At 42.9% G+C, this 24,679-nt stretch overlaps 1 protein-coding gene across 2 annotated transcripts in view; it reads left to right on the top strand.

Annotated features, from left to right (window-relative positions):
* Positions 1-21,392, top strand: part of LOC133498602 (src substrate cortactin-like) — a 39,682-nt gene extending 18,290 nt beyond the window's left edge. For both annotated transcript variants that reach the window (XM_061815661.1, XM_061815660.1), the window contains exons 10-15: positions 3,859-3,914; positions 3,988-4,057; positions 7,637-7,881; positions 16,556-16,667; positions 19,834-19,902; positions 20,034-21,392. In XM_061815661.1, the coding sequence (XP_061671645.1) occupies positions 3,859-3,914; positions 3,988-4,057; positions 7,637-7,881; positions 16,556-16,667; positions 19,834-19,902; positions 20,034-20,170 (689 nt within the window). In that variant the 3' untranslated portion in view covers positions 20,171-21,392. The remainder of the gene's footprint in view (positions 1-3,858; positions 3,915-3,987; positions 4,058-7,636; positions 7,882-16,555; positions 16,668-19,833; positions 19,903-20,033) is intronic.
* Positions 21,393-24,679: the final 3,287 nt, after the last annotated feature.

Here is a 24,679-nt window from a genome sequence, read left to right as displayed (position 1 = left end):
CCATCCAAATTTTCACCATTATTTACAGCCACAGGTTCAAATCTGTATGGACGTATTCCTCCGTCTTCCCGATCAACCGATAGTGCTATTTCTTCATCAGAGGAGGATAAATCAGAGAAATCAACGGTGATAGTGTAGGAATTGATCTGTAACCAAGCCTTTGTTTACACACGATACGTCACTTCCCGGTTTTTTCAAGTCATGTGATCTTGTAAAAATGGTGCAGACCATACAAAAATGTGATTGCGTGGATAAAAAAGCGCATTAAAGTTATTTTCAAATTTTTTTACTAGAATTTTTCTAGATATGCTTGTATTTATACTGGATAATCTGCATTTCGTTGAGGTAAGAATGAGTGGAGCATACCTTTTAAACAAAAGCTGAGTCATTTTGCATTGTATTCACTGCTAAGCTTTCAATTTTTATCAAAGGGATTAATGAGAATTTCGAGACAACTGAAGAGTTTTTGGATATGGAATCCCTGAAAGGGAAAAATACGTGGAGAGGATTTATTTAACAGCGTGTCAGTGGTCATACAGAAGCACAAGTTACCTTGGAGTACGCTTGCCAATGATACCATTAATGGCTCACCAAATCTAACAGGAAAAAATGTTGGGATGCTCAAGAGAATTCAGGAGAGGGTGAAAGAGGACAACCCTGAGCAGGAGGTGATTTTTTTTCTACACTACATTATTAAGTAGTAGAAGCAGTCCTGAGCATCCCAGAGAGCGAGAGAGCGTTGTGATTGGTGCAGATTTCAATGGACATGTTGGTGAAGGAAACGGGGGCGATGGAGAAGTGATGGGTAAGTACGGTATTCAAAGGAACTTTGAGGGGCAGATGGTGGTTGACTTCGCAAAAAGGATGGAATTGGCAGTGGTGAACACTTATCTCCAGAAGAGCTAGGAACATAGAGTGAGCTACAAGAGTGGAGGTAGAAGCACACAGTTGAATTATATTTTGTGCCCACGATGTAATCTGAAGGTTACTGACTGCAAGGGAGTTGGTTGGGGAGAGTGTAGCTCGACAGCATAGGATGGTGGTTTGTAGGATGACTCTGGTTGTGGGTAGGAAGACTAAGAAGACAAATTTAGAGCAGAGAATCAGGTTGTGGAAGTTGGGAAATGAAGAATGTTGTGTTGCCTTTCGGAAAGAGGTAAGACAGGCTCTAGACTGAGAGGAAGAGCTCCTGAAAGACAAGAACACTACTGCCAAGGTACTCAGAGAGGCAGGCAGGAGAGTACTTGGCGTGCCTTCTGGTAGGAAGGGAGACGGAGACTCGGTGGTGGAAACCCAAAATAGAGGAAGTCATCCAAGGAAAGAGATTAGCGAAGAAGAAGTGGGACATGGGGAGGACTGAGAAGAGGCAGAAGGGATAGATAAAGATGCGACGTAGGGTTAAGGTAGAGGTGGCGAAGGCTAAACAAGAGGCATATGACGACGTGCACCAGGTTGGAGAAGAAAAGGATCTCTACAGGTTGGCCAGACAGAGGGATAGAAATGGGAAGGATGTGCAGCAAGTAAATTTGATTAAAGATAGCAATGGAAATATGTTTACTGGTGCCAGTCGTGTGCTAAGTAGATGATAGAGTACTTTGAGAAGTTAATGAATGAAGAAAATGGGAGAGAAAGGAGAGTTGAAGAGGCAAGCGTGAATTACCAGGAAGTGGCAATGATTAGAAAGGGGGAAGTTAGAAAGGCACTGAACAGAATGAAAGATGGAAAAGACATTTGGTCCTGATGACATACTAATGGGGGTATGGAGTTTTTCACCAACTTATTCAATAGAATACTAGCGCGAGAGAACATGCCAGAAGAATGGAGGCCAAGTGTGCTAGTCCCCATTTTTAAGAACAAAGGCAATGTTCAGAGCTGTATCTGCGAACAACAGTATGGTTTCATGCCTAGAAAGAGTACCACAGATGCATGATTTACCTTGAGGATGCTCATGGAAAAGTACAGAGAAGATCAGAAGGAGCTACATAGTGTCTTTGTAGACCAAGAGAAAGCCTACGAGAGAGTACCAAGAGAGGAACTGTGGTACTGCATGCGCAAGTCTGGTGTGGCGGAGAAATATGTTAGAATAGTACAGGATATGTATGACGGCAGCAGAACAGCGGTGAGATATGCCGTAGATGTGTCAGAAGTATTTAAGGTGGAGGTGGGACTGCATCAGGGATCTGCGCTGAGCCCCTTCCTGTTTGCGGTAGTAATGAATAGGCTGACAGATGAGTTTAGACTGGAATCCCCTTGGACTATGATGTTCACAGATGATACTGTGATCTGCAGTGAAAGCAGGGAGCAGGTGGAGGAACAATTAGAAAGATGGAGACACGCATTGGAAAAGAGAGGAATGAAGAAAAGCCAAAGTAAAACAAGAATATATGTGTGTGAATGAGAGGGGCTGAGGAGGAAGAGTGAAGCTCCAGGGAGAAGTAATAGCGAAGGTGGATGACTTCAAATACTTGGGGTCAACAATACAGAGCAATGGAGAGTGTCGTAAGGAAGTGAAGAAACTGGTCCAAGCGGGGTAGAACAGTTGGCGGAAGGTTTCTGATGTTCTTTGTGACAGAAGAGTCTCCGCTAGGAATGAAGGGCAAAGTTTATAAAACAGTGGTGAGGCTGACCATGTTGTATGGATTAGAGACGGTGGCACTGAAGAAACAACAGGAAGCGGAGCTGGAGGTAGCAGAAATGAAGATGCTGAGGTTCTCGCTTGGAATGAACAGGTTGGATAGGATTAGAAATGATCTTATTAGAGGGACAGTCAAAGTTAGATGTTTTGGAGACAAGGTTCGAGAGAGCAGACTTGGATGGTTTGGACATGTTCAGAGGCAAGAGAGTGAGTATATTGGAAGAAGGATGCTGAGGATGGAGCTCCCAGGCAAAAGAGCGAGACGAAGACCAAAGAGAAGGTTTATGGATGTGGTGAGGGAAGACATGAGGACTGTGGGTGTTAGAGAGGAAGATGCACGAGATAGGCTAAGATGGCAAAAGATGACACGCTGTGGCGACCCCTAACGGGACAAGCCGAAAGGAAAAGAAGAAAATGATAATTCACCAAGAAGCACTGTGTAAATCAATGTTGCATCTTGACCACGTTGTTAAGCCAGTTGTGACACTTGTTAACTTTATTCGAGCGAGGGGACTTCACCATCGTCAGTTTATTCATTTCCTTGAAGAAACTGACGCTGACCACACGGACTTACTTTATGAATTTAATGTTAAAGTGGTTAAGTTTAGGAAAAGTATGTCAACATGTGTGGGAGCTCAAACATTTAATTTTTGGAGCTACTTGAGAATACTGACATTTTTTTAGTAGCTGAATGCCAGATTGGCTTTGTGATTTAGCTTTTACTGTGGACATACTGACACATTAATGAGGTGAATGTTAAACTACAATTGAAAAAAGTTTTTCATGAGAAGCAATCAAACGTCAGAGCGTTTAAAAGCTGGTTTTATGTTCGAAGCAAATGTCAAACACGTCATTTCCGCATTTCCCCACATGGCTACCTTAAGAGGCCCCGTGACGTGTCAAAAAATATAGATGACCTGTATGAAGAATTCTGCTGTCGGTTTTGTGATTTTATTTAAATTGACAGGGCACTTAAGGTGGCGTCACGTCCCTTCTCACACGACCTGCGAACACTGCCACAGGAGTTGCAGTTGGAACTGATTGATGATACCAATTTTAGGAATCGGTAATTGAGGAGAGTATTCTCATTAAATGAATGAAGAAATTAAATAGCAAAGGCCCTAGTGAGGAGGAGAGTTGCATATAAGTTTGGATACTGACTGTGATTGAACTGTCAAACTAAAATAAACACTATAATTTGCCACCTCTTCTCCCTCTTCCAGATTACTCCAAAGGGTTTGGAGGGAAATTCGGTGTCCAGAGCGACCGGATGGATAAGGTACATTATATTTGCATCCTTGGTTCCATGTGGATGTAAATTACTGTTCCATGTTTGTGGTTTTGGTTAACAGAGTGCAGGCACATTTGAGGATGTTGAGAAGCCCAAATCATCTTACCAAAAAACTAGACCAGTGGAAGCAGGTAAGTGCCCCCTGGTATCTGTTTGTTGTCGTAACCTCAGGCTTCATTTGCTGCTTCTCCACGGTACAGTCTACTGTCAGACATTCTAACAAACAACAATGCAGGATCCCAATTAGGGATGGGAAGGAAAGATTAATAACTTGGCTAAGTCGACTTAAAAAAGTGACTTCTTGTAAAAGTAATTTTTTGTGTATAATGTGTCCCGAAGTATAATGTGCAGCCCAAAATTGACCTACAAAAAAAAAAAAAATCAGGTAAACCCTTCTACCAATATACAATGCACACCACCAATTTGCTGCTGTCCATATGCACAAAATATTAGGAATTGTCTGGATTTCTATTTTGCTAGGTTTGTAGTTTTTGTTTTTCAAAAAATTGTCTGTAAAACAACAATTAATATTAATCTTTCTCTGCATGTGCTGATGTAGTGGTAAAATATATCTCTGGAGAGGCCACACTTGTCCTGGTCCCTGAAATTGTCAGAACATAATCATTCAACCAACTGAAATAAATGGTCAATGATTGCATAACATTTTATTCATTCTGTTGATAACACGTATTACATTCTGAAATAAATTTAACACTGTTTAACTTAAACTTTGTGCAAAAAAACATTTTTTACATGAGATATTTGTGCATAAAACATTTGTGCATAGTGCAGTTTATCCACTACATTACACATCCTTGGCCAAGCCTTAAAAAGAAGCATCTGACTCATCTCCAGTTGCGAAAAAGATCCATTGTAGCTACCTTTGGTGCATTGTCGTGGAACTCACAATTGATGACTTGGTCCATTTCCGGTGCCTTCCGTATTGTATCATGAATAGTGATCCCATCTTGCTCCCACAGCATGTAATCCTCTGTGCCATCCATGGCATTTGTGAGGAAATATTTTTTGAATCCACACTGCTAACAGTGGGTCTTGCCCTCCGTTTGGCTACAGTCTGTAGCAGCTTTTCTGTGGTGTCAGGTTGCTATCAAAACTAGAGCTTAGATGACGTACAAATGAGCGTAATGGGCACATTTAAAAAAAAAAAAAAAAAAAAAGCAAGCATTTTGCGCTCTTATTTTTATTTTTTTAATGTGCCCATTATGCTCATTTCTACATAGTTTGCGCTCCCATTGTTTTGGAATGTCGCAGTGCTTCTGGGTTGTCCCCTTCTTCGACAGGAGTGATGACCCTTCTTCGACAGGAGTGATGACACTTTTAAAAGCGGCTGTAAAACCAGCTCTTCTCGAGAGTTTTTGTCCGTTTCTGATTTTTGGTACAGTAGCAACACAAATGCTATGCTAACGATTGTAAAATGGTAAACTCCCGTGAGCAGGTCAGTAGCACCTCAGGTTGTTGGTGCACATTACCGCAATACACATACACATACATTTTTTTTTTTTTTCATCCAGACCTAAATATAATGCACTCTATTGACTTTTTGAAAATATTTGGGGAAATATATTTATAAATATTTTGTACATTATATGCAGGAAATTACGGTAGATATAAATTTCTGCCTTGAAGTTCCACCCAGACAAAAAAAAAGGTCCGCCCTGAACCATGTTTGCGCCACTGGAGACTGTTTCACTCTGACATTTATTGCAGACAAATGCAGTCATTGGTCACTGATAAACTTTACCTACAACGAAAGAGTCTGTAAGTGATTTTTGAGGCCGTGTTGGATGTGTAAAGATTATCAAAAATGATAGATGGGTGAGTTGAATTGTTGGAGTGTTTTTTTTTTTTTTTTTTTTTTTTTTTAAATCTAAAACGGTAATACCTAATCCCAATTGCTAACCATTAAGCATTCTGTACACCGAATTCACATCATAACACCACTTAGTACTAACATAAGCAGGTCCATCCATCTATTCATCATCTACAGCCAGTTCGAAGTCAGGTCATAGGGGCAGTAGCTTTAGCAGAGACGCCCAGACTTCCATTTCTCCATTCATTTCAAATCATCTTCAATGCTCATGTGGGCAATGACAGTGAGACCTGGAAGGGCGTGATTGGGAAGAAAGTATTCCCCAATCAGAACGTAAGTGTTACTGGACTTTTGTACTCATCTCTGATTGTCCATAACGAACACCATGTTCGGGCATAAGGGTATCCACGTGCACTTGGCACCAGGATACCCTAGGTCACAGTTTGATGATAGACTTTGTGGTCATGTCATTGGACTTGCGGCCACATGTCTTGGACACTTGGGTGAAGAGAGGGGCAGACCTGTCAACTGATCACCAGTTGATGGTGAGTGTGCTCCTATGCTGGGGGAAGGTCTTGGTCCAACGTGGCAGGCCCAAACGTATTCTGAGGATCTACTGGGAACAGCTGGCAGAATGCCCTGTCAGAAGGATTTTCAACTCCCACCTAAGACAGAATTTTACTCATGTTCCAGGGGAGGCGTTGTACATTGAGTCCGAGTGGACTATGTTCTGCGCCTCTGTTGTTGCGACAGCAGACCGGAACATTGGTTGTAAGGTGGTCGGTGTCCCTCGTGGTGGCAATCTTTGAACACTTTGATGGACACAAACAATGAGGGATGCTGTCAAGCTGAAGAAGAAATCCTATCGGTCCTTTTGTCCTGTGGGACTCCCAAGGCAGCTGATGGGTACCGATTGTCCACACGGAATGAAGTTTTGGTTGTCGCTGAGGCAAAAACACAGGCGTGGGAAGAGTTTTGGTGAGGCCATGGACAACGACTTCAAGACTGCTTCGAGGAAATTCTGGTCCACTGTGGAACAGTGGACTGGAAGAGTGGACCAGCTCTACATCCTCGGCTGGGTCCTTAAACGCGTGCATGGATATTCGCCCAAGCAGTCTACATGTTATGTTTTGTGGACTTTGAGCAAGCGTTCAACTGTGTCCCTTGGGGAGTCCTGTGGGGGTCCTTCGAGAATATGGTGTACCGAACCCCCTGATACGTGTTCAGTCCCTGTATGATTGGTGTCAGAGTTTGTGTGGCCTGCAAGTCAAAATGTTTGCCCTCCCCTGGGTTAGAGTATACAACTCCAATTGTATGGTCTTTACACTGGCTTCCAGTCAGCTTTAGAATGGATTTTAAAGTTCTGGTTCTGTTCTATAAATCACTAAATGGTTTTGGTCCTGAATACGTGAGAGAAATGCTAATGGAATACAAACCCAGTAGTGGTCTGAGCTCGACTGTCTTGTCAAATAGTGAAGCGCAGAGTCCAAAACAAACATGGTGAAGTAGCATATGACTATTATGCTGCCTACAAATGGAATAAGTTACCAAAAGAAGTGACACTAGTCCCACGTGTGTTTAAATCCACGTTTAAAAACTTTTTTTTCCCTCACATTTTTTTTAGTATTTCCATCTTTAAATATTTTTTGCACTATATGCCGTTTTAAGTGTATTTTTTCGTTTTAAATGTTTCTTTGTTTTTAAATGCTTTTAATCATGTAAAGCCCATTGAGTTCCCTTGTGTATGAAATGTGCTATTTAAATACATACAGTAGTGTTCAAAATAATAGCAGACTAGCAGCTGAGTAGAGTACCCATACCCAAGTGCTTTTAAAAAATGGTCCTCAATCTCACATCTCCAATTCTCCCTTTCATGCAGCTGGCAGCAGCACAGGAAATATTAAGGCCCAGTTTGAGAATATCTCCAGACAGAAAGAGGAAGAGGACAGAAAGAGAGCTGAAGAAGAGCGAACACGTCGGCAGGCTAAGGAGAAACAGGAGCAAGAGGAGGCACGACGTAGAATTGAAGAGCAGGCCAAAGCTCCTTCTCCTGTTCCAGCGAGCCAAATTCCCACTCCAAGCACAACTGCACCTGTCCAGCCTGCTTTCTCTTCAGCATATGAGGTGGGCTTCAAGACATTAAAGACTATCTTTTGTCTTTGTTCGTTAAACATTCATGAAGTTAATAAAAAAATGACTCTACTAACACACACCACTGTATTACATGTTGACATTTACTTCAAACAAAAAAAAACACTTCCACAACCCACAGATTTTTTTCTTACCATTCCTATTCTTTCAATAATATAGCCATAGTATTAGTTTGTTCCTCAAGTGTATGGGGGTGGGGTGGGGGGTTATGCTCCCAAACCGTTTTAAGGTTAATTTTATGTTGCCTCCTATTTTAGCTTTTTGTGCGCTTTATTATCTGTGCTTTCATCTTGGATCAGGCTGTGCCAAGGTGGAATTTTAAAATTACACACCATCTCATCCTGCACTTTCTACTTTGGCTTCAGACCAAACCTTTCCCACTCGGAAAAGAGAAAATCTCGTCCATTATAAAAACATTGATGGGCTGCGTAAGTACTGTAACATTTCTAATTATGAGTGTATGTCTTTAAGAGGGGGGGGCGAGTGGAAGTTAAACTAGGGAGAGAGAGTGTGGCGGGGCAGCGGTCGTTGACTTCTTTTCATTTTTTACAGTATGTATGTGAATTGTGCCATTGGATAAAACAACCAGTCATCCCTCACTCATTGAATCACATTGTAAAATGCCACAAACTGAATAACTGTATGTTATACTTTTAATCGAGACTGCATCAGCGGTGCACAATTGTGCATGTTTCAAGGGACCATTGGCTGACTTTTTTTTTTTTGGGCAAGCAGTCCCCCGTTCGACCAAGACTGCCTCGCGATCGACTCATTGAGCACCCCTGTTGTAGACAATGAGGGCAGTTATGATTGGAAAACCATATAAATGTTTAATCACCTCATCATATTATTGCACGTTGAAAAAAAAAAAATTGCTGCGCATCAAGAACCATGAGCTCATGTCTTGAGATCGGCCCGTTTAGTTACATGCTGTGATGTACTCAGTGTCAGACAACTCAGTTCCTCCCGCCTCCACATAGTACCTACGTTTCCACCATCTCGATTTATTTTGCAGCATAATTAAACATATCTGGTCATTTGGGTATATTTGTTCAAGCAGACACGCTTACACGCTCGCCATTGTTGTTTCTTTGTTTGTTGTTATTGAAAGGAAAGTAAAAACGTCTTATGGGAATGACCAAAATGTGCTGACGAAACCTCACCCGGTGGCCTCCTAGCCAATACCAGCTTTCCGTCGCTTGTTACGAAAAATGGTGAATATTTTTTAAGTATCTTGGCATCACTGTTCCCAGGCTAGCATCTTCTTTTCCTTTTGACTAGTCCCGTTTGGGGTTGCCACTGCATGTCATCTTTTTCCATCTGAGCCTATCTCCTGCATCCACCTCTCTATCACCCAGTGCTCTCATATCTTCCCTCACAACATCATTCAACCTTCTCTTTGGTCTTCCTCTCGCTCTTTTGCTTGGGAGCTCCATCCTCAGCACCCTTCCACCAATATACTCACTCTCTTGCCTCTGGACATGTCCAAACCATCGAAGTTTGCTCTCTCAAACCTTGTCTCCAAAACATCCAACTTTGGCTGTCCCTCTAATGAGCTCATTTCTCATCCTATCCAACCTGCTCACTCCAAGAAAGAACCTCAACATCTTCATTCCTGCCACCTCCAGCTCTGCTTCCTGTTGTCTTTTTATTGCCACCGTCTCTAATCCATACATCATGGATCTTCCTCGCCACTGTTTTATAAACTTTGCTCTCCATCCTAGCAGACTCTTCTGTCACATAACACACCAGACACCTTCTGCCAGCTGTTCCAACCTGTTTGGACCCGTTTCTTCACTTCCTTACGACACTCACCATTGCTCTGGATATTTGACCCAAAGTATTTAAAGTCACCATGTCTTTCCCCTCCACCACTCTCATTCACGCACATATATTCTGTTTTACTTCAGCTAATCTTCATTCCTCTCCTTTGCAGTACATGCCTCCATCTTTCTAATTGTTCCTCCACCTGCTCCCTGCTTTCACTGCATATCATGATATCATCTGCGAACATCATGCCCTAAGGGGATTGCAGTCTAACCTCACCTGTCAGCCTATCCATTACCACAGCAAACAGGAAGGGGCTCAGCTGATCCCTGATGCAGTCCCACCTCCACCTTAAATTCTTCTGTCACATCTACGACACACCTCACCATTGTTCTGCTGCCATCATTCATGTCCTGTAGTATTCCAACATATTTCTCCACCACAACAGACTTACGCATCCAGTACCACAGTTACTCTCTCGGTACTCTGTCATAGGCTTTCTCTAGATCCACAAAGAGACAATGTAGCTTCTTCTCACCTTCTCTGTACTTTTCCACTGGCATCCTCGAGGCAAATAATGCATCTGTGGTACTCTTTCTTGGCATGAAACCATACTGTTGCTTGCAGATGCTTGCTTTTGTCCTGAGTCTAGCCTCCACTACTTTTTCCCCTCACTTCATTGTGTGGCTCATCAACTTTATTCCTCTGTTTCCACAGCTCTGAACATTGCCTTTGTTCTTAAAAATGGGAACTAACACACTTTTCCTCCATTCTCCAGGCATCTTGCCTTTGTTCTTACAAATGGGAACGAGCACACTTTTCCTCCATTCTCCAGGCGAGAGCCTGCTACTATTCTGTTGAATAAGTTGGTCAAAAACTCCACAGCACCTCTCCAAACAAATTGCTTCCATACCTTCACAGGTATGTCATCAGGACCAATTGCCTTTCAATTTTTCATCCTTTGTAGTGCCTTCTAACTTCCCCCTTACAGACGTGATTTTTTCCGTTTATAGGTGGAATTCTGTCTTAAATTGCATGGATTTAAAAAAAAAAAAAAAAAAAAAATTCCAGACCAATGCAACTGCGTACTTGTTGCACATTCTTCACGCACATGAAAACCGATCCAGCGCAGTAAACCATAGCCTGGCTTCCTTTTGTTTTGTTTGTTTTTTAACACGGAAGCACAACGTCTGCTACTCAGACTATTTCTACTTCCTTAACTGACTCTTCTCCCCCCCCCCCCCCCCCCCCCGGCTTTTAAATGGGTAAATTACCAACACCGTCCATCACCAAGTGCTTTAGTTGGCAATGCAGTCTGGGCAACGTAAAGCAAGAGAGTTAGACATGCTGCTTATGTTTACTCTCAATAATAATGGTAAAAAAAAAAAAAAAAAAAAAAAAAAAAAAAAAAAAAGTGCTGTTGCTTTAATGAATGTCGGGGTATGTGAATAATACAAGAAATTGTGGTGAGTAAAAGAAGGTCTGGTCTGAAGCCAAAGTAGAGAGTACAGGATGAGATGGTGTATAATGTTAAAATTCCACCCAGAGCCTGATCAAGGATGAAAGCACAGACAATAAAGTGCACAACAAGCTAATTCTGTATTATAAATATTGGAGGCAACATAACATTAAAGCCCAAGTGTCATGCCGATAAACATTCTAAAATAGATATTGAAATGAAAAATACATATAACATTATTCACTTCAATGTCAATACGAAAAAGTAAATGAGCGGAGAGCACGTTCTCCATGTGCAAAGTTGCGGAAGTGTCATTCGACATCAAAGTGGTCGCCATATTAGCTGCATCTACTGCCTGTGGCATCACCCCGGACATTTGCCATTGAAAACACATTGTGGCCCCGACTATGCGACAAAAAAAAATTGATCAAAGTTGGAAGCGACCTTTTAAATTTATAGTTGGCTTGGTTTGGTTAGCAAAGTATTTTTTTGTTCGTTGACATTTTCATTGTAGGTTTGCAAAAACACAAAATTGTTCTTAAAAATGTTCTGATGGGAATGCTGTAGTCTGAATCGTTAATGAACCATGTAACTTCAATGGATTATACTGATCTGACCACTGTGCCATCACCATGTGTCCATCAAAGTTCCTTTCCTGGATGCCATACTTATCCATCACTTCTTCATCACCCCTGTTTCCTTCACCAACATGTCCATTCCAATCTGCACCAATTACAGCGCACTCTCTGTCTGGGATGCACAGAACTACTTTATCTAGTTCCTTACAGAATTTCTCTTGTAGCTCGCATCCTACCTGTGGTGCAAACTTGCTCATCACATTAGACATAACACCCTCAATTTCAAATTTCAGCCTCATCATGTGATCTGATGCTCTTTTCACCTTCAAGACATTAGTAGCCAGCTCTTCTTTTAAAATAACCCCTACTCCATGGTAAAATAATTTAAACCATGCTCCTAAACTTCTAGCCTTACTAGCTTTCCACTTGCTTTTTTGGATGCACAATATATCAACCTTTCTCCTAATCATCACGTCAATCAACTCCTGAGCTTTTCCTGTCATAGTCCCAACACTCAAAGTCCCTACACTCAGTTGTAAGCTCCGTGCATTCCTGTTCTTCTTGTCCCGACGGATCCGGTTTCCTCTTCTTCTTTGTCTTCGACCACAGTAGCTGAATTTCCACCAACGTCCTGCAGGTTAGCGGTGCCGAATGTGGGTGTTGCTAACCTGGGCCATAACCGATCCGGTATGGGATTCTTTCGATGAATGGTCATATTTGTTTGGTACAGTTTTATGCCGGATGCCCTTCCTGACGCAACCCTCTGCATTTATCCGGGCTTGAGACCGGCCTACAGATTGCACTGGCTTGTGGCCCCATAGGGCTGCATTTTCCAGGTTAGCATAGCATGGACAAATCAATTTTATTTATATAATTATAATGTCATTTCACAACAAATTTTAACCTGTCATTTACTTGAAAGAATCATTGAGCTGTTTTGTCTGTGACGGACTTATGTTCTGAGGTGCTTTGCTACATCTGACGAAGGGTGTCTTGCGTCTGCAAAGATATTGTAGAGGGAATTATGCTGCCCATTGTTCAATCTTAGTACTTTAATTCAATTCAAACTGCAACTGCATCTGCTATGACAAGGTTGATACAATAAACGCTAAATGACATATAGTGAAACAATAATTTACTAACCATTATGATGATGACTGTCTTGCTGTAATGTTGTTGACATTTTGAAAATTCAGAAATTCCAACAAATTTGCACAAATTGTTCTGAAATTTTTTTTCTCTTGGTGTCAGTAGCAGATTATGGATATTGCAACAGAATAATGACCCATAACCGTTAAAAACACCCAATCATGGCTAAAACCAAACCAATTGATTTCAAAAGTGGCCTTATATTAGCCCTAATCTAAATCTTTTTGAACATCAATGCAAGGAGCTGAATTATGCATTCTGTAGAAAGCTCCCTTTAAAACCTGAAACTGGCGCAGTTTGCTCATTAAGCACCGGACAAAAAATCTGATGAGTTGTGGCGGTCTCTTTGAAAGTTATACAAATCATTTGATTACAGTGATTATCCCTAAAGGTTGTACAACAAGATATAAAGTTTTGGATGATTTTCATTGGTCAATTTCCATTAAATATTGTCAGATTCAAGTTATTCGCATGGTGGGTGCGTTTTTCTTTCATTAACAAAGGGTGACCAGCAATTTTGTCCGTATACATGAAAGAAATCCAACAAAACATATGAGGGAGGCCTTGGCAACAGAAGCAAGGATCTATCTCAGCCGATGAGGTTGAGATGTAGACATGGACCTTTCTGACCTGTCAATTACTTGGACAATAATAGCCAATCAGATAGCCGCATTGTCTTAACCCCTGACTTGACACGCCCCTCTCGCCATATTGTCCCACAAGCAATGCTGGTGTCAGTAGCGTGCGCTTGGAAAAGGTAATGTTACGAAGAAAATGGTCCTCAGATGCACTTGGGGAATGTGCAATTCTGATGAAAGATATCCTGCTAGGTTTCAAGGGGCCCAGTTGATTACTTATCCAAAGCCTAAAACGTGTGTGTTTCTTTCGGCTTTTCCCTTTCGGGGTCGCCACAGCGTATCATCTCAGATGAACGCATATAGGGGAGGGAGGTGGAGGCCCTAGTGGGATACGAACCCACACCCTCTGGTTTACCAAACCAGTGCTCTAACCACTGAGCTACGGGGGCTTAGGCCCTTCCAAAGCCTAAAACACAGTTGATAAAATGTCTATGATGGATTAAGGCTCGCAGAAGACCGCACGTACAACTAAATGTCAATAATATATACAAACACAAGGCTGTATGTTCGAAGGTAAGTGAAGGAGAAGTATCTTCTCTGAGTTAATTTAATCATTATCAGTTCTGTATACATTGCAGGAGAACGAGTTTCACTTTGTTAGTATATCATTGACCTGCTGAATGAAGTGTGTAATGTTTTATGTCATGCAAGAGAAATGTCTATTTGTGTTAGATTAGACTTTTAAGAGAGAGCACTGGGTTTGATTATGAGCCAAGTCAAATGAATACACCCACTCATTTATAGAGACTACAATATTACTCGTGATCTTTCCAAGTAAAAATTACTCACTCACTTACTGCTTTAAATGTGCACTATAATTCCACTATTTTATCCTGTTGGATTTCAATATGAAGTTTCTGAGGTGTCAAACTTTTTTGCATCGTTCAGCAACATTTCGCTGTAACTATGATATTGCATTCTGCTCTGTCCAAAATCTTAATTCCGTGTACATATCCTTGCATGAAATACAGTAAAGAAAATAAATATTTGAACACCCTGCTATAGTGCATGTTCTCTCACTTAGAAATCATTGAGGGGTTGGAAATTTTCATTGTAGATGCATGTCCAGTGTGAGAGAGATCGAAAAAGAAAAATCCAGAAATCACAATGTATTTTTTTTTTTTTTTTTTTAACAATTTGTGTGATACAGCTGCAAATAAGGGTTTGCGCATCTATCAGCGAGAATTCTCACCCTTTAAGACCTGTTAATTCGCCTTTAAAAGTCCACCTCCACTCCATTTATTATCTTGAATCAGATGCACCTGTGTGAGGTCGTTAGCTGCATAAAGACACCTGTCCACCGTATACAATCAGTAAGACTCAAAGTTGTAACATGGCCAAGACCAAAGAGCTGTCCAGAGACAAAATTGTACAACTCCACACAACTGGAAAGGGCTATGGGGAAATTGCCAAGCAGCTTGGTGAAAAAAGGTCCACTGATGGAGCAATCCTTACAAAAGTGAAGAAGTTAAACATAACCAACATATCACCTCGCGGGGTCTCAATGATCCTTAGAAAGGTGAGGAATCAACCCAGGACTACACGACAGGACTTGGTTAATGACCTGAAAAGAGTTGGGACCACAAATTCCAATGTGACTGTTGGTAATACACTAAGACGTCATGGTTTGAAATCATGCACGGTATGGAAGGTTCCCCTGCTTAAACAAGCACATATCAAGGCCCGTCTTAAGTTTGCTAATGACCATTTGGATTATACAGAGGAGTCATGGGAGAAAGTTTTGTGGTCAGATGAGACCAAAATGGAACTATTTGGTCATAATTCCACTAACCGTGTTTGAAGGAAGACGAATGATGAGTTCCATCCCAAGAACACCATCCTTACTGTGAAGCATGGGGGTAGTAGCATCATGCTTAGGGGGTGTTTTTCTGCACATGGGACAGGACGACTGCACTGTATTAAGGAGAGGATCACTGCGGCCATGTATTGTGACATTTTGGGGAACAACCTGTTTCCATCAGTCAGAATATTGAAGATGGGTCGTGGCTGGGTCTTTCAACATGACAATGACCTGAAGCATACAGTCAGGAAAACCAAGGAGTGGCTCCGTAAGAAGCATATCAAGGTTTTGGTGTGGCCTAGCCAGTCTCCAGAACTTAACCCAATAGAAAATCTTTGAAGGGAGCTGAAACTCTTTCTCAGCGACAGCCCATCAGCCTTGCTGATTTAAAGATCATCTGTGTGGAGGAGTGGGCCAAAATCCCTCCTGCAGTTTGTGTAAATCTGGTGAACAACTACAGGAAACGTTTAACCTCTGTAATTGCAAACAAAGGCTACTGTACCAATTATTAACATTGGTTTTCTCATGTGCTCAAATACTTATTTGCAGCTGTATTACACATAAATTCTTAAAAAATCATACATTGTGATTTCTGGATTTTTTTTTTAGATTATCTCTCACAGTGGACATGCACCTACGATGAAAATTTCAGACCCCTCCATGATTTCTAAGTGGGAGAACTTGCAATATAGCAGGGTGTTCAAATACTTATTTTCTTCACTGTAGTTGAGACCTCCCTGTAGAACTCTTGGGGAAGTCTGACGCATTCTGCAAAAAATATACCGAAATATTATCTGGAATACACGATAGAGAATCGACTTCAAACATGTTGTGTTCAATCAACATTTTGGAAGCTTGTGGGACATGGCTGGGGGGGGCGCTTAAAATCGCCATCGGAAAGGTCCATAGCGGCACAGAGGGTACATGTTTTTTTTTTTTATGTATGACTAGTGCTGTACAAATAATTTGCTTGAAGTTGAGAAAATTGGATAGAGGGGTTGTGTGACCAGTCACAGGGAGGTGAGAACAATTGGTCCAAGACCAGCCATTTTGCAAAGCACAAAACAATCTAGTGTATGATGCCATAAATAATGGCAAAGAAATGTCAAAGTCCTAGTTGCGATCTAGTCAGATGCATGAAGTAAAAGACTGTACATATTGTGTATAATTTTTCTACGAGTCAGTTCAAATGTATACATGTCACGCAGAGACACTTTTGAAGACCGTAATACAATAAATTTCTCATCCTGTCTAGAATGCAGATGATACCTACGAAGTTGCTGATGAAAATGGAGAGCAACTGTATGAATCAGAACCGCAGGGTCACTCTGAACAGCCGGAAGTACTTTATCAGACCCCCGCTGAAGGTAAGCCTCAATTTTAGAATGCTTTCATTTGATGACAATACATAAAATGTGCATTCCATTAGGCTGGTTCAAAGTACTTCTGGTGATAGAGCAGGGGTCGGTAACCTACGGCTTGCTAGCCACACCTGGCTCTTTTGGTGGTTGCATATGCCTCGCTGAGCCCTCATAACAAGATACTGTACATGTGATTTCTGTCGTGCGGGCAACGCAATTGAGGTAGAGAAGGTTTGTTCAAGTGGAGTTGCCATAGTTTGGTGTGCCAGGCAACACAAATGACGCAGTTTGTCCTTGTGGTGTTGCCGTTGTTTAGTGTGACTCTCGAGGTCCACAAGTGCAGGGTGGAATGCCGATCGTGTTGGAACAACTAATGATGGAAACGCTTTCGACAAAGGTTACTCAAAAGAAAACAACATGAGAACCACCAAAGTTTTCAGTGGACAGCCTTTGTGGAGAGGGAGGGTTCTGCTGTGTGTCTAAATTCACAGATGGAGAGTATCCCAAAGCATTTGTCCTCGATGTTGCCAATAAACATTTTGGCAACTTCGCATGAAGACAAGATAATCAAATGAATAAAAGACATGCCGTTGTCGGCAAAATCGTTCACCATCATACCATCATGATGGCAAATCAAATTTTCACGATAAATGGGTGGAAGTCTCAACGCCCGCATGAAGCTTAATGTAACGACGTATGAAGCACCAGAAGTCTCATTAATTGAAAGTACATTTGTCATCATTGGTTAGCAACATCATAACAATGTTATTTAAAATAATTCAGATACTTCTTATACTTCAAAAGTGTTAGTCTTACATAAATGCACAAATATACTTGTACTTAGTTTTTAAAATACTGTATGGCTCTTTTGAAATTACATTTTGAAATATTTAGTCTTCAACCCCTGTGATAGAGAATCCCAACCCTGAATAGAATGCGCCCATTTGAATGCAGTACATAAACTGTGCTGTGGATAAAGCAGCGTCAAACTTCTTTTGGTTATAAAGTATTCCAGCCATTAACCACTAGACCGGGGGTCAGTGACATGGTCTCCGTTGGTAGCAGGTGGACCAAATTAGTAGGCCGCACGCCTATTCTAGAATTGATTCACCGGTGGCGGAAAAGTGGGATTAATTTAATTTAAAATGTAGACTTGATTACAAGTGTTGTATTGTTTGTTTCCTGTTGTTCAATGATAATAATCATAAGAAATAATTGAGGGCTGCTGCACACTGGGTGATGTGGTCAAAAGCCACTTCTTTTTTCTTTTCCTTTCGGCTTGGTCGCCACAGCGTGTCATCTTTTTCCATCCATCTCGTGCATTTTCCTCACTAACAGTCCTTCATGCCCTCCCTCATCACATCCATAACCTTTTCTTTGGTCTACCTCTCGCTCTTTTGCCTGGCAGATCCATCCTTAGCACCCTTCTACCAATATACTCACTCTCCTGCCTCTGCACCTGTCCAAACCATCAAAGTCTGCTCTCTCGAACCTTGTCTCCAAAACATCCAGCTTTGGCTGTCCCTCTAATGAGCTCATTTCTAATTCTATCCAACCTGCTCACTCCGAGCGAGAACCTCAACATCTTCATTTCTGCTACATCAAGTTCTGCTTCCTGTTGTTTCTACAGTGCCACTGTCTAATCCGTACAACAGGGCCGGCCTCACCACTGTTTTATAGACTCTTCTTTCACATAGAACACCAGACACCTTCCGCCAATTGTTCCACCCCGCTTGGACCCGTTTCTTCACTTCTTTACCACACTCTCCATTGCTCTGTATTGTTGACCCCAAGTATTTGAAGTCGTCCACCCTATCTCTTCTCCCTGGAGGTTCACTCTTCCCCCACCGTCCCTCTCATTCATGCACATATATTCTGTTTTACTTCGGGTAATCTTCATTCCTCTCCTTTCCAGTGTGTACCTCCATCTTTGTAATTGTTCCTCCACCAGCTCCCTACTTTCACTGCAGATTACAATACCATCTGTGAACATCATGGTCCAAGGGGAATCCAGTCTCACGTCATCTGTCAGCCTATCCATTACTACCGCAAACAGGAAGGGGCTCAGGGAGGATCCCTGATGCAGTCCCACCTCCACCTTAAATTTTTCTGACACACCTACGGCACATCACACCGCTATTCTCCTGCCCTCATACATGTCCTGTACTATTCTAAGATATTGCTCCGCCACACCAGACTTGCACATGCATTACCACAGTTCCTCTCTTGGTACTCTGTCGTAGGCTTTCTCTAGGTCTACAAAAACACAATGTAGCTCCTTCTGTCCCTCTCTGTACTTTTCCACAAGTATTCTCAAAGCAAATAATGCATCTGTGGTACTCTTTCTAGGCATGAAACCATACTGTTGCTCCCAGATACTTACTTCTGTCCTGAGTCTAGCCTCCACTACTCCACTACTCTTTCTCATAACTTCATTGTGTGGGTCGTCATATTTATTCCTCTGTAGTTTCCACAGTTCTGAACATCGCCTTTGTCCCTAAAAATGGGAACTAGTACACTTTTCCTCTATTCTTCTGGCATTTTCTCTCTTGCTAGTATTCTATTACATAAGTTGATGCTCCACAGCCACCTCTCCAAACTGCTTCCATACCTCCACTGGTATCTCATCAGGACCAACTGTCTTTTCATTTTTCATCCCGTTCAGTGCCTTTCTAACTTCCCCCTTACTAACCATTGGCACTTCCTGGTCAATCACGCTTGCCTCTTCTACTCTTCCTTCTCTCCAATTTTCTTCATACATTAACTTCTCAAAGTACTCTTTCCATCTACTTACCACACTACTGGCATCAGTCAACATATTTCCATCGCTTCTCGTTAAAGTTAAAGAAATGCTCTAAAAAGCCCTTTTTTAGGCTTTGAACGCATTGTTTCTTTTTCATTTAATTGTAATGGGAAATATCGTATCAGTTTTCGAACAAATCACTTCTCGAACCTCTTTCTGGAACGGATTGTGGTCGAGAACCGAGGCTTTCCTGTATACTGTCTATCATTAATGATTAATACCATCATTAGTAAAGACAGTTTGAAGAAATTGATTATTTCAGAAGAGTTTATCATACTGGTAGCTCTTTGAATTACCATTCACCAAGTGTAGTTCTCAGTTCCCCAAAAATTTGGTGATCCATCTTAACAAATGACCATTCTGTTCCAGAGGAGCAGCAGTATGCAGTTGGTGAGGACACTGGTGTGACTGCGGTTGCCCTGTATGACTACCAAGCAGGTGAGAAAACTAAAAAGATGGAAGCAATTTTGAAAGTTGGATTTTATTCTCTGATTTTTGCTGCTGGTCTTTTTATGCATGTGCATATCTATGATGTCTGCATTCATCGCCAATGAGAATTTTCCTTTCAGCTGGCGAAGATGAGATCTCCTTTGATCCCGATGACATCATCACCAACATTGAGATGATCGATGAAGGCTGGTGGCGTGGCATTTGCAGAGGGGCTTATGGTCTTTTCCCTGCCAATTATGTTGAAGTGCGGCAATGATATCACTCCACCGAAACAGGAGAGCTTGTCAAATACTTACTTTTTCATGCTTTGGTATATTTTCTCTCCTTTCTTTTTGAGTGCTTCAACACTGTGCAAGACATCTTTGGTCTCCAAAATCAGCATTTTTTTTTGCACCCTTTTCCATCATAAGTTTTTATTTTTTTTTTTTCTAAGTACACAGAGACATGATCTGCTCTTTGTGTAGTACACAAACTTACTTGAGAATGTCTCAACACCCGGAAAACAAACAAAAATAAACTAGGCCTGAAACATTAGGTTGAAGCGTTGGCTGCATTACCCGCTCCTTCTAAAAAACAAGTTTTCTAACACTGCAGCCATATATTGTAAGTAGGTATAAAAATGTACTGCACCTATTGAGTGTAGTTTTTCCAAAGACCAGTGTGTTAACAAAAATCTGTCAGTTGAGAGTGAGGGTGGTCAATATGGCCCACCAGGGACCAAAACAATAATGATTGCCTTCATTGACCCGCCTTTCAACTTAAGCAGTTTTTGATCATGCGTAGAAATCTTTGGCTTTGGTTAAAAGTTAAAGCAGTATGCGAATCTTCTTTAGTCCAACATTGTTGGACAGAATTCTATTAAATTTTCTTCTTCGGATTGAAGGGGCAATTTATGTAAACAGCCACTCAGGCAAATTGCAAACTTAACTGTACACTACAGCTCATTGATTATTGTTGATACCATGAATCATGCACAGAGAAATTAAGAGTTCCAATGCTTCGCGAGGTGATATATCTGAAAATATTTTTATTCCATAGCTGTTTATTTTCTTCTTTGAATGGGAGCAAGTCTTGTGGATTTGTGTTTCTCGGCGTCTGTCCAAATTATTGGGTCTTATGTTTGCATGAGGTGTGCTTGTTGGGCTGATTACCACTGTGATGAAACAGTGTGTCAACCTCAGAATGAGAAACCTTTAAGAAAAAACAAAACAAAAAAACTAAACGTTTGTCTGCAATGTAGTCATTATGGTAGCAAATTGTTATTGGAATGGTTCTCATACTCCAAGCAATACATATTTCAAACAGACTACTGATTCGTGTGTGTGTGTAAGAGAGAGAGAGAGAGTTTTCAATCTTTTCCATCTTTTTGGGGTTTTGTAACATTCAAGTGACCTTTTCAAATTATTTTTTTATCTGTACTTGTCTGCTTGAGTCATATCACCAGTTTTTTTTCCAATAAATAAAATATATGAATTGTACCATGGTTTACATTTTGACTTTTACAGATGATAAAAATGACACCATTTTGACATGTTACAACTATGCATTTTCCCAGATAACAGCAATTTTGATAGGAAAGCTGCTTTCCGAAGATGAGCAGCTGTTGGCTTACCGCAGTTATTTTCCGTCACAACCCCCTTGCGAGAAGAAAACAATCCGCGCCCCTCCACTCTCCGCAGCGACTATAAATGTGTTATATGTGCAGCTCTGCAAAACATTGTACCCTTAACCTTAAAGAAAACAAAAATAAATTAGAAATAGAGTTCAACTTACAAAAAATACCTTGAACAGTTTTTTTAGTCTTTAATGGAAAAAAATAAGTGCATCAATTGCCTTAAATGAATAAAAATGCTACTTTAAACATTTTTGACTTACTGCACAATTTCATAGTGGAAAAAATAACTTCAAATTCAGTTCAACTCAGGAGCAACACACAAAACACTAACTTACAGAACACAAATGAACAAATCCGCTGTGGTTTTTTTTTTTTTGCACAGCAATTAGGTGCACTATCTTGTAAGATGGTAATAGTTTACCGAGGTAGCTTTCACAAACCGGGGTGGTTGTCGGCGATTTTCGGCACGTTTTCGCAGAGAAAAAAAAATCCATTGGCATATCAGCATGACTGAGGTGTAATGTTTTTAAGCGGCGCATTCATTTTATTTGGCTTCATGCTGTCCGCTGCCAACATTTTTAGACACGGAAAACAACCCGTCTTTCCTCGTCACATACACATACGCCCAGCATACACATCGTTATATTTCCTCGTCTTGGCTTTCGGGTGACTTTCTTTTTTCTTATTGTTATCGTCTCTCCGCCTTTCGTTTCATCCCTGTCATTTTTTTTGGGGGGGGGAATGTCTCTTTTGGGCTCGTTTATTGTACTTCAGGTCGCCTGCTCAGTGCAATAAAAAAAAAAACTTCAGCTCGTAGCTACAGCTAACTGTAAATTCGCACATTATGATGAGCGCCACTGCCATCCACTGTAGAGGGTGAGCAATTCCACTTTATTCTCGTATGGCAAAAAAAAGAAAGTGTAGCGCCGGAGAAAAGGAGTCGGAGGCGGAGTGTCGGACACAGGAACAAAACTTGTTTTATTGGCAGACATCAAAACACTACTCTCATAACGGCGGGAACTCTGTTAACCTTTACTCCAGAAGCGCAACAACAAAAAGTGTCTGGGGAACCCCGCACCCCAACTCGAGGTCCCGCGGGTGAATTATGTAAACACCACACAAGCCCCCCCAGAATTCACCCATAGTCAAAATCCTCGTGCCGTGGAGCGATGACGACCCGACCCCGGCGGGTGTGCACTGTAGGGGCCGAGGGGGGTGGGGCCGCACTGTCCATTGAGTCACGGGACAAGGGCCCAGGCGGGGTCAAGGGCACCTCAGCAGGCACAGGGCAAAGGGGGACGACCCTGCCGCGGGGGGAGGGCCAACCCCAAAGGCTGGGCAATGTCTAGGTGTGCAGGTTTGACCCTGTCCACGGAAACAGTCTCAGGTCTGCCGCCAATGTCCACGAGCAGGCTCTTATCCCTGTGCTCCAGGACCCTGAAGGGCCCGTCATATGGGGGGCACAGAGGTCCACGGTGGGCGTCCTGACGAACAAACACAAAATCCGCAGAGCGCAGGTGACAGGGCAGCTGGGCTGCCATGTTGCACGGTGGGAACCGGCCCGAACCCTTTTGCGGCCTCCAGCAGGGAGGACCGTTGCCTGGCTGCAGACCAGGGCACTGTGGCGTCCGGGATAAATTCGCCGGGGACCCACAGTGGCTGCCCGTAGACGACCTCGGCGGATGAGGACAACAGGTCCTCCTTGGGGGCGCACCTGAGGCCGAGCATGACCCACGGGAGCTTATCCAACCAGTTGCCGTCCGTCAAGCCGGCACGCAGGGCTGCTTCAATGGAGCGGTGGAACCGCTCGCAGAGACTGTTCGCCTGGGGGTGATAGGCAGTAGTGCAGTGCAGCTTGACCCCCAAACTCTCAGCGACTGTGTTCCAGAGTTCAGAGTTAAACTGAGGGCCACGGTCGGAGGAAAGGTCGCACAGGGTCCCGAAGCGAGCAACCCACGTGCCGATGAATGCCCGGGCCACGTCTGACGACGTTGTCGAGGAGAGGGCAACGGCTTCGGGCCAGCGGATCGTCCTGTCCACCATGGTGAGCAAGTAGGTGAAACCGTGCGAGGGAGGAACCGGACCCACCAAGTCGACGTTGACGTGGTCGAACCTCCTCTCGGGGACAGCAAAGGGCTCCAAGGGAGCTTTTGTGTGGCGAAGCACCTTAGTCTGCTGACAGGCCACGCACGAGTCGACCCAGGCCTGCACATCTTTCTTAAGACCGTGTGCCGACGATCGCCCTGGAGAGGCAGTCCACGACCACATTGGATTTGCCGGCGATGTGTTGGATGTCCGTAGTGTACTCCAAGATGAATGACAGTTGGCGTTGCTGGCGAGCGCACCACGGCTCGGCCACCTTGGACATGGCGAAAGTGAGGGGTTTATGGTCCACATATGCCGTGAACTTACGGCATTCCAATAAGGAGCGGAAGTGGCGGATCGCCAGCCAGAGGCCGAGGAGCTCCCTATCGAACGTGCTGTATTTGCGCTCACTGGGGACCAGCTGATGGCTGAAAAAGGCAAGCGGTTGCATCGGTAGTGAGACCGACAGGGGCCCCGTGGGCGCCGTTCTTGTCGATGAGGTGCCCGAGGAACTGGATAGAGGGCAACCCGAAAACACACTTCGCCGGGTTGATGATCAGGCCATGCTGCTCGAGTCTTGCGAAGAGGTCGCGGAGGTGCATCAGATGTTCATCCTCCGAGGAGCTGGCGACGAGGATGTCATCCAAATAGACGAACACAAATGGCAAGTCCCTGAGCACAGAATCCATTAAATGCTGGAAGGACTGTGCCGCGTTTTTAAGACCAAACGGCATCCTCAGAAACTCGAACAGTCCAAACGGTGTGATTACAGCTGTCTTGGGAACGCCTGAGGGGTGCACGGGAACCTGGTGATACCCGCGCACCAGGTCGACCTTGGAGAACAGGATTTTGCCCGTCAGGTGGGCCGAGAAGTCCTAAATGTGTGGAACAGGGTAGTGGTCGGGCGTAGTGGCGGCGGTAGTCACCACACGGTCGCCACCCGCCGCTTGGTTTAGGGACGATGTATAGCGGCGAGGCCCACGGGCTATCCGAACGGCGGACGATGCTCAGGCGCTCCATGTTGGCAAACTCCGTCGGGCCCTCGCGTGAATCAGGGGGCCCTTG

Source organism: Syngnathoides biaculeatus, chromosome 3 (assembly GCF_019802595.1).
Source record: "Syngnathoides biaculeatus isolate LvHL_M chromosome 3, ASM1980259v1, whole genome shotgun sequence".
Lineage (NCBI taxonomy): Eukaryota > Metazoa > Chordata > Actinopteri > Syngnathiformes > Syngnathidae > Syngnathoides > Syngnathoides biaculeatus.
Note: the sequence above shows the minus strand (reverse complement) of the source record. Positions and strands in the feature narration are given on the sequence as shown.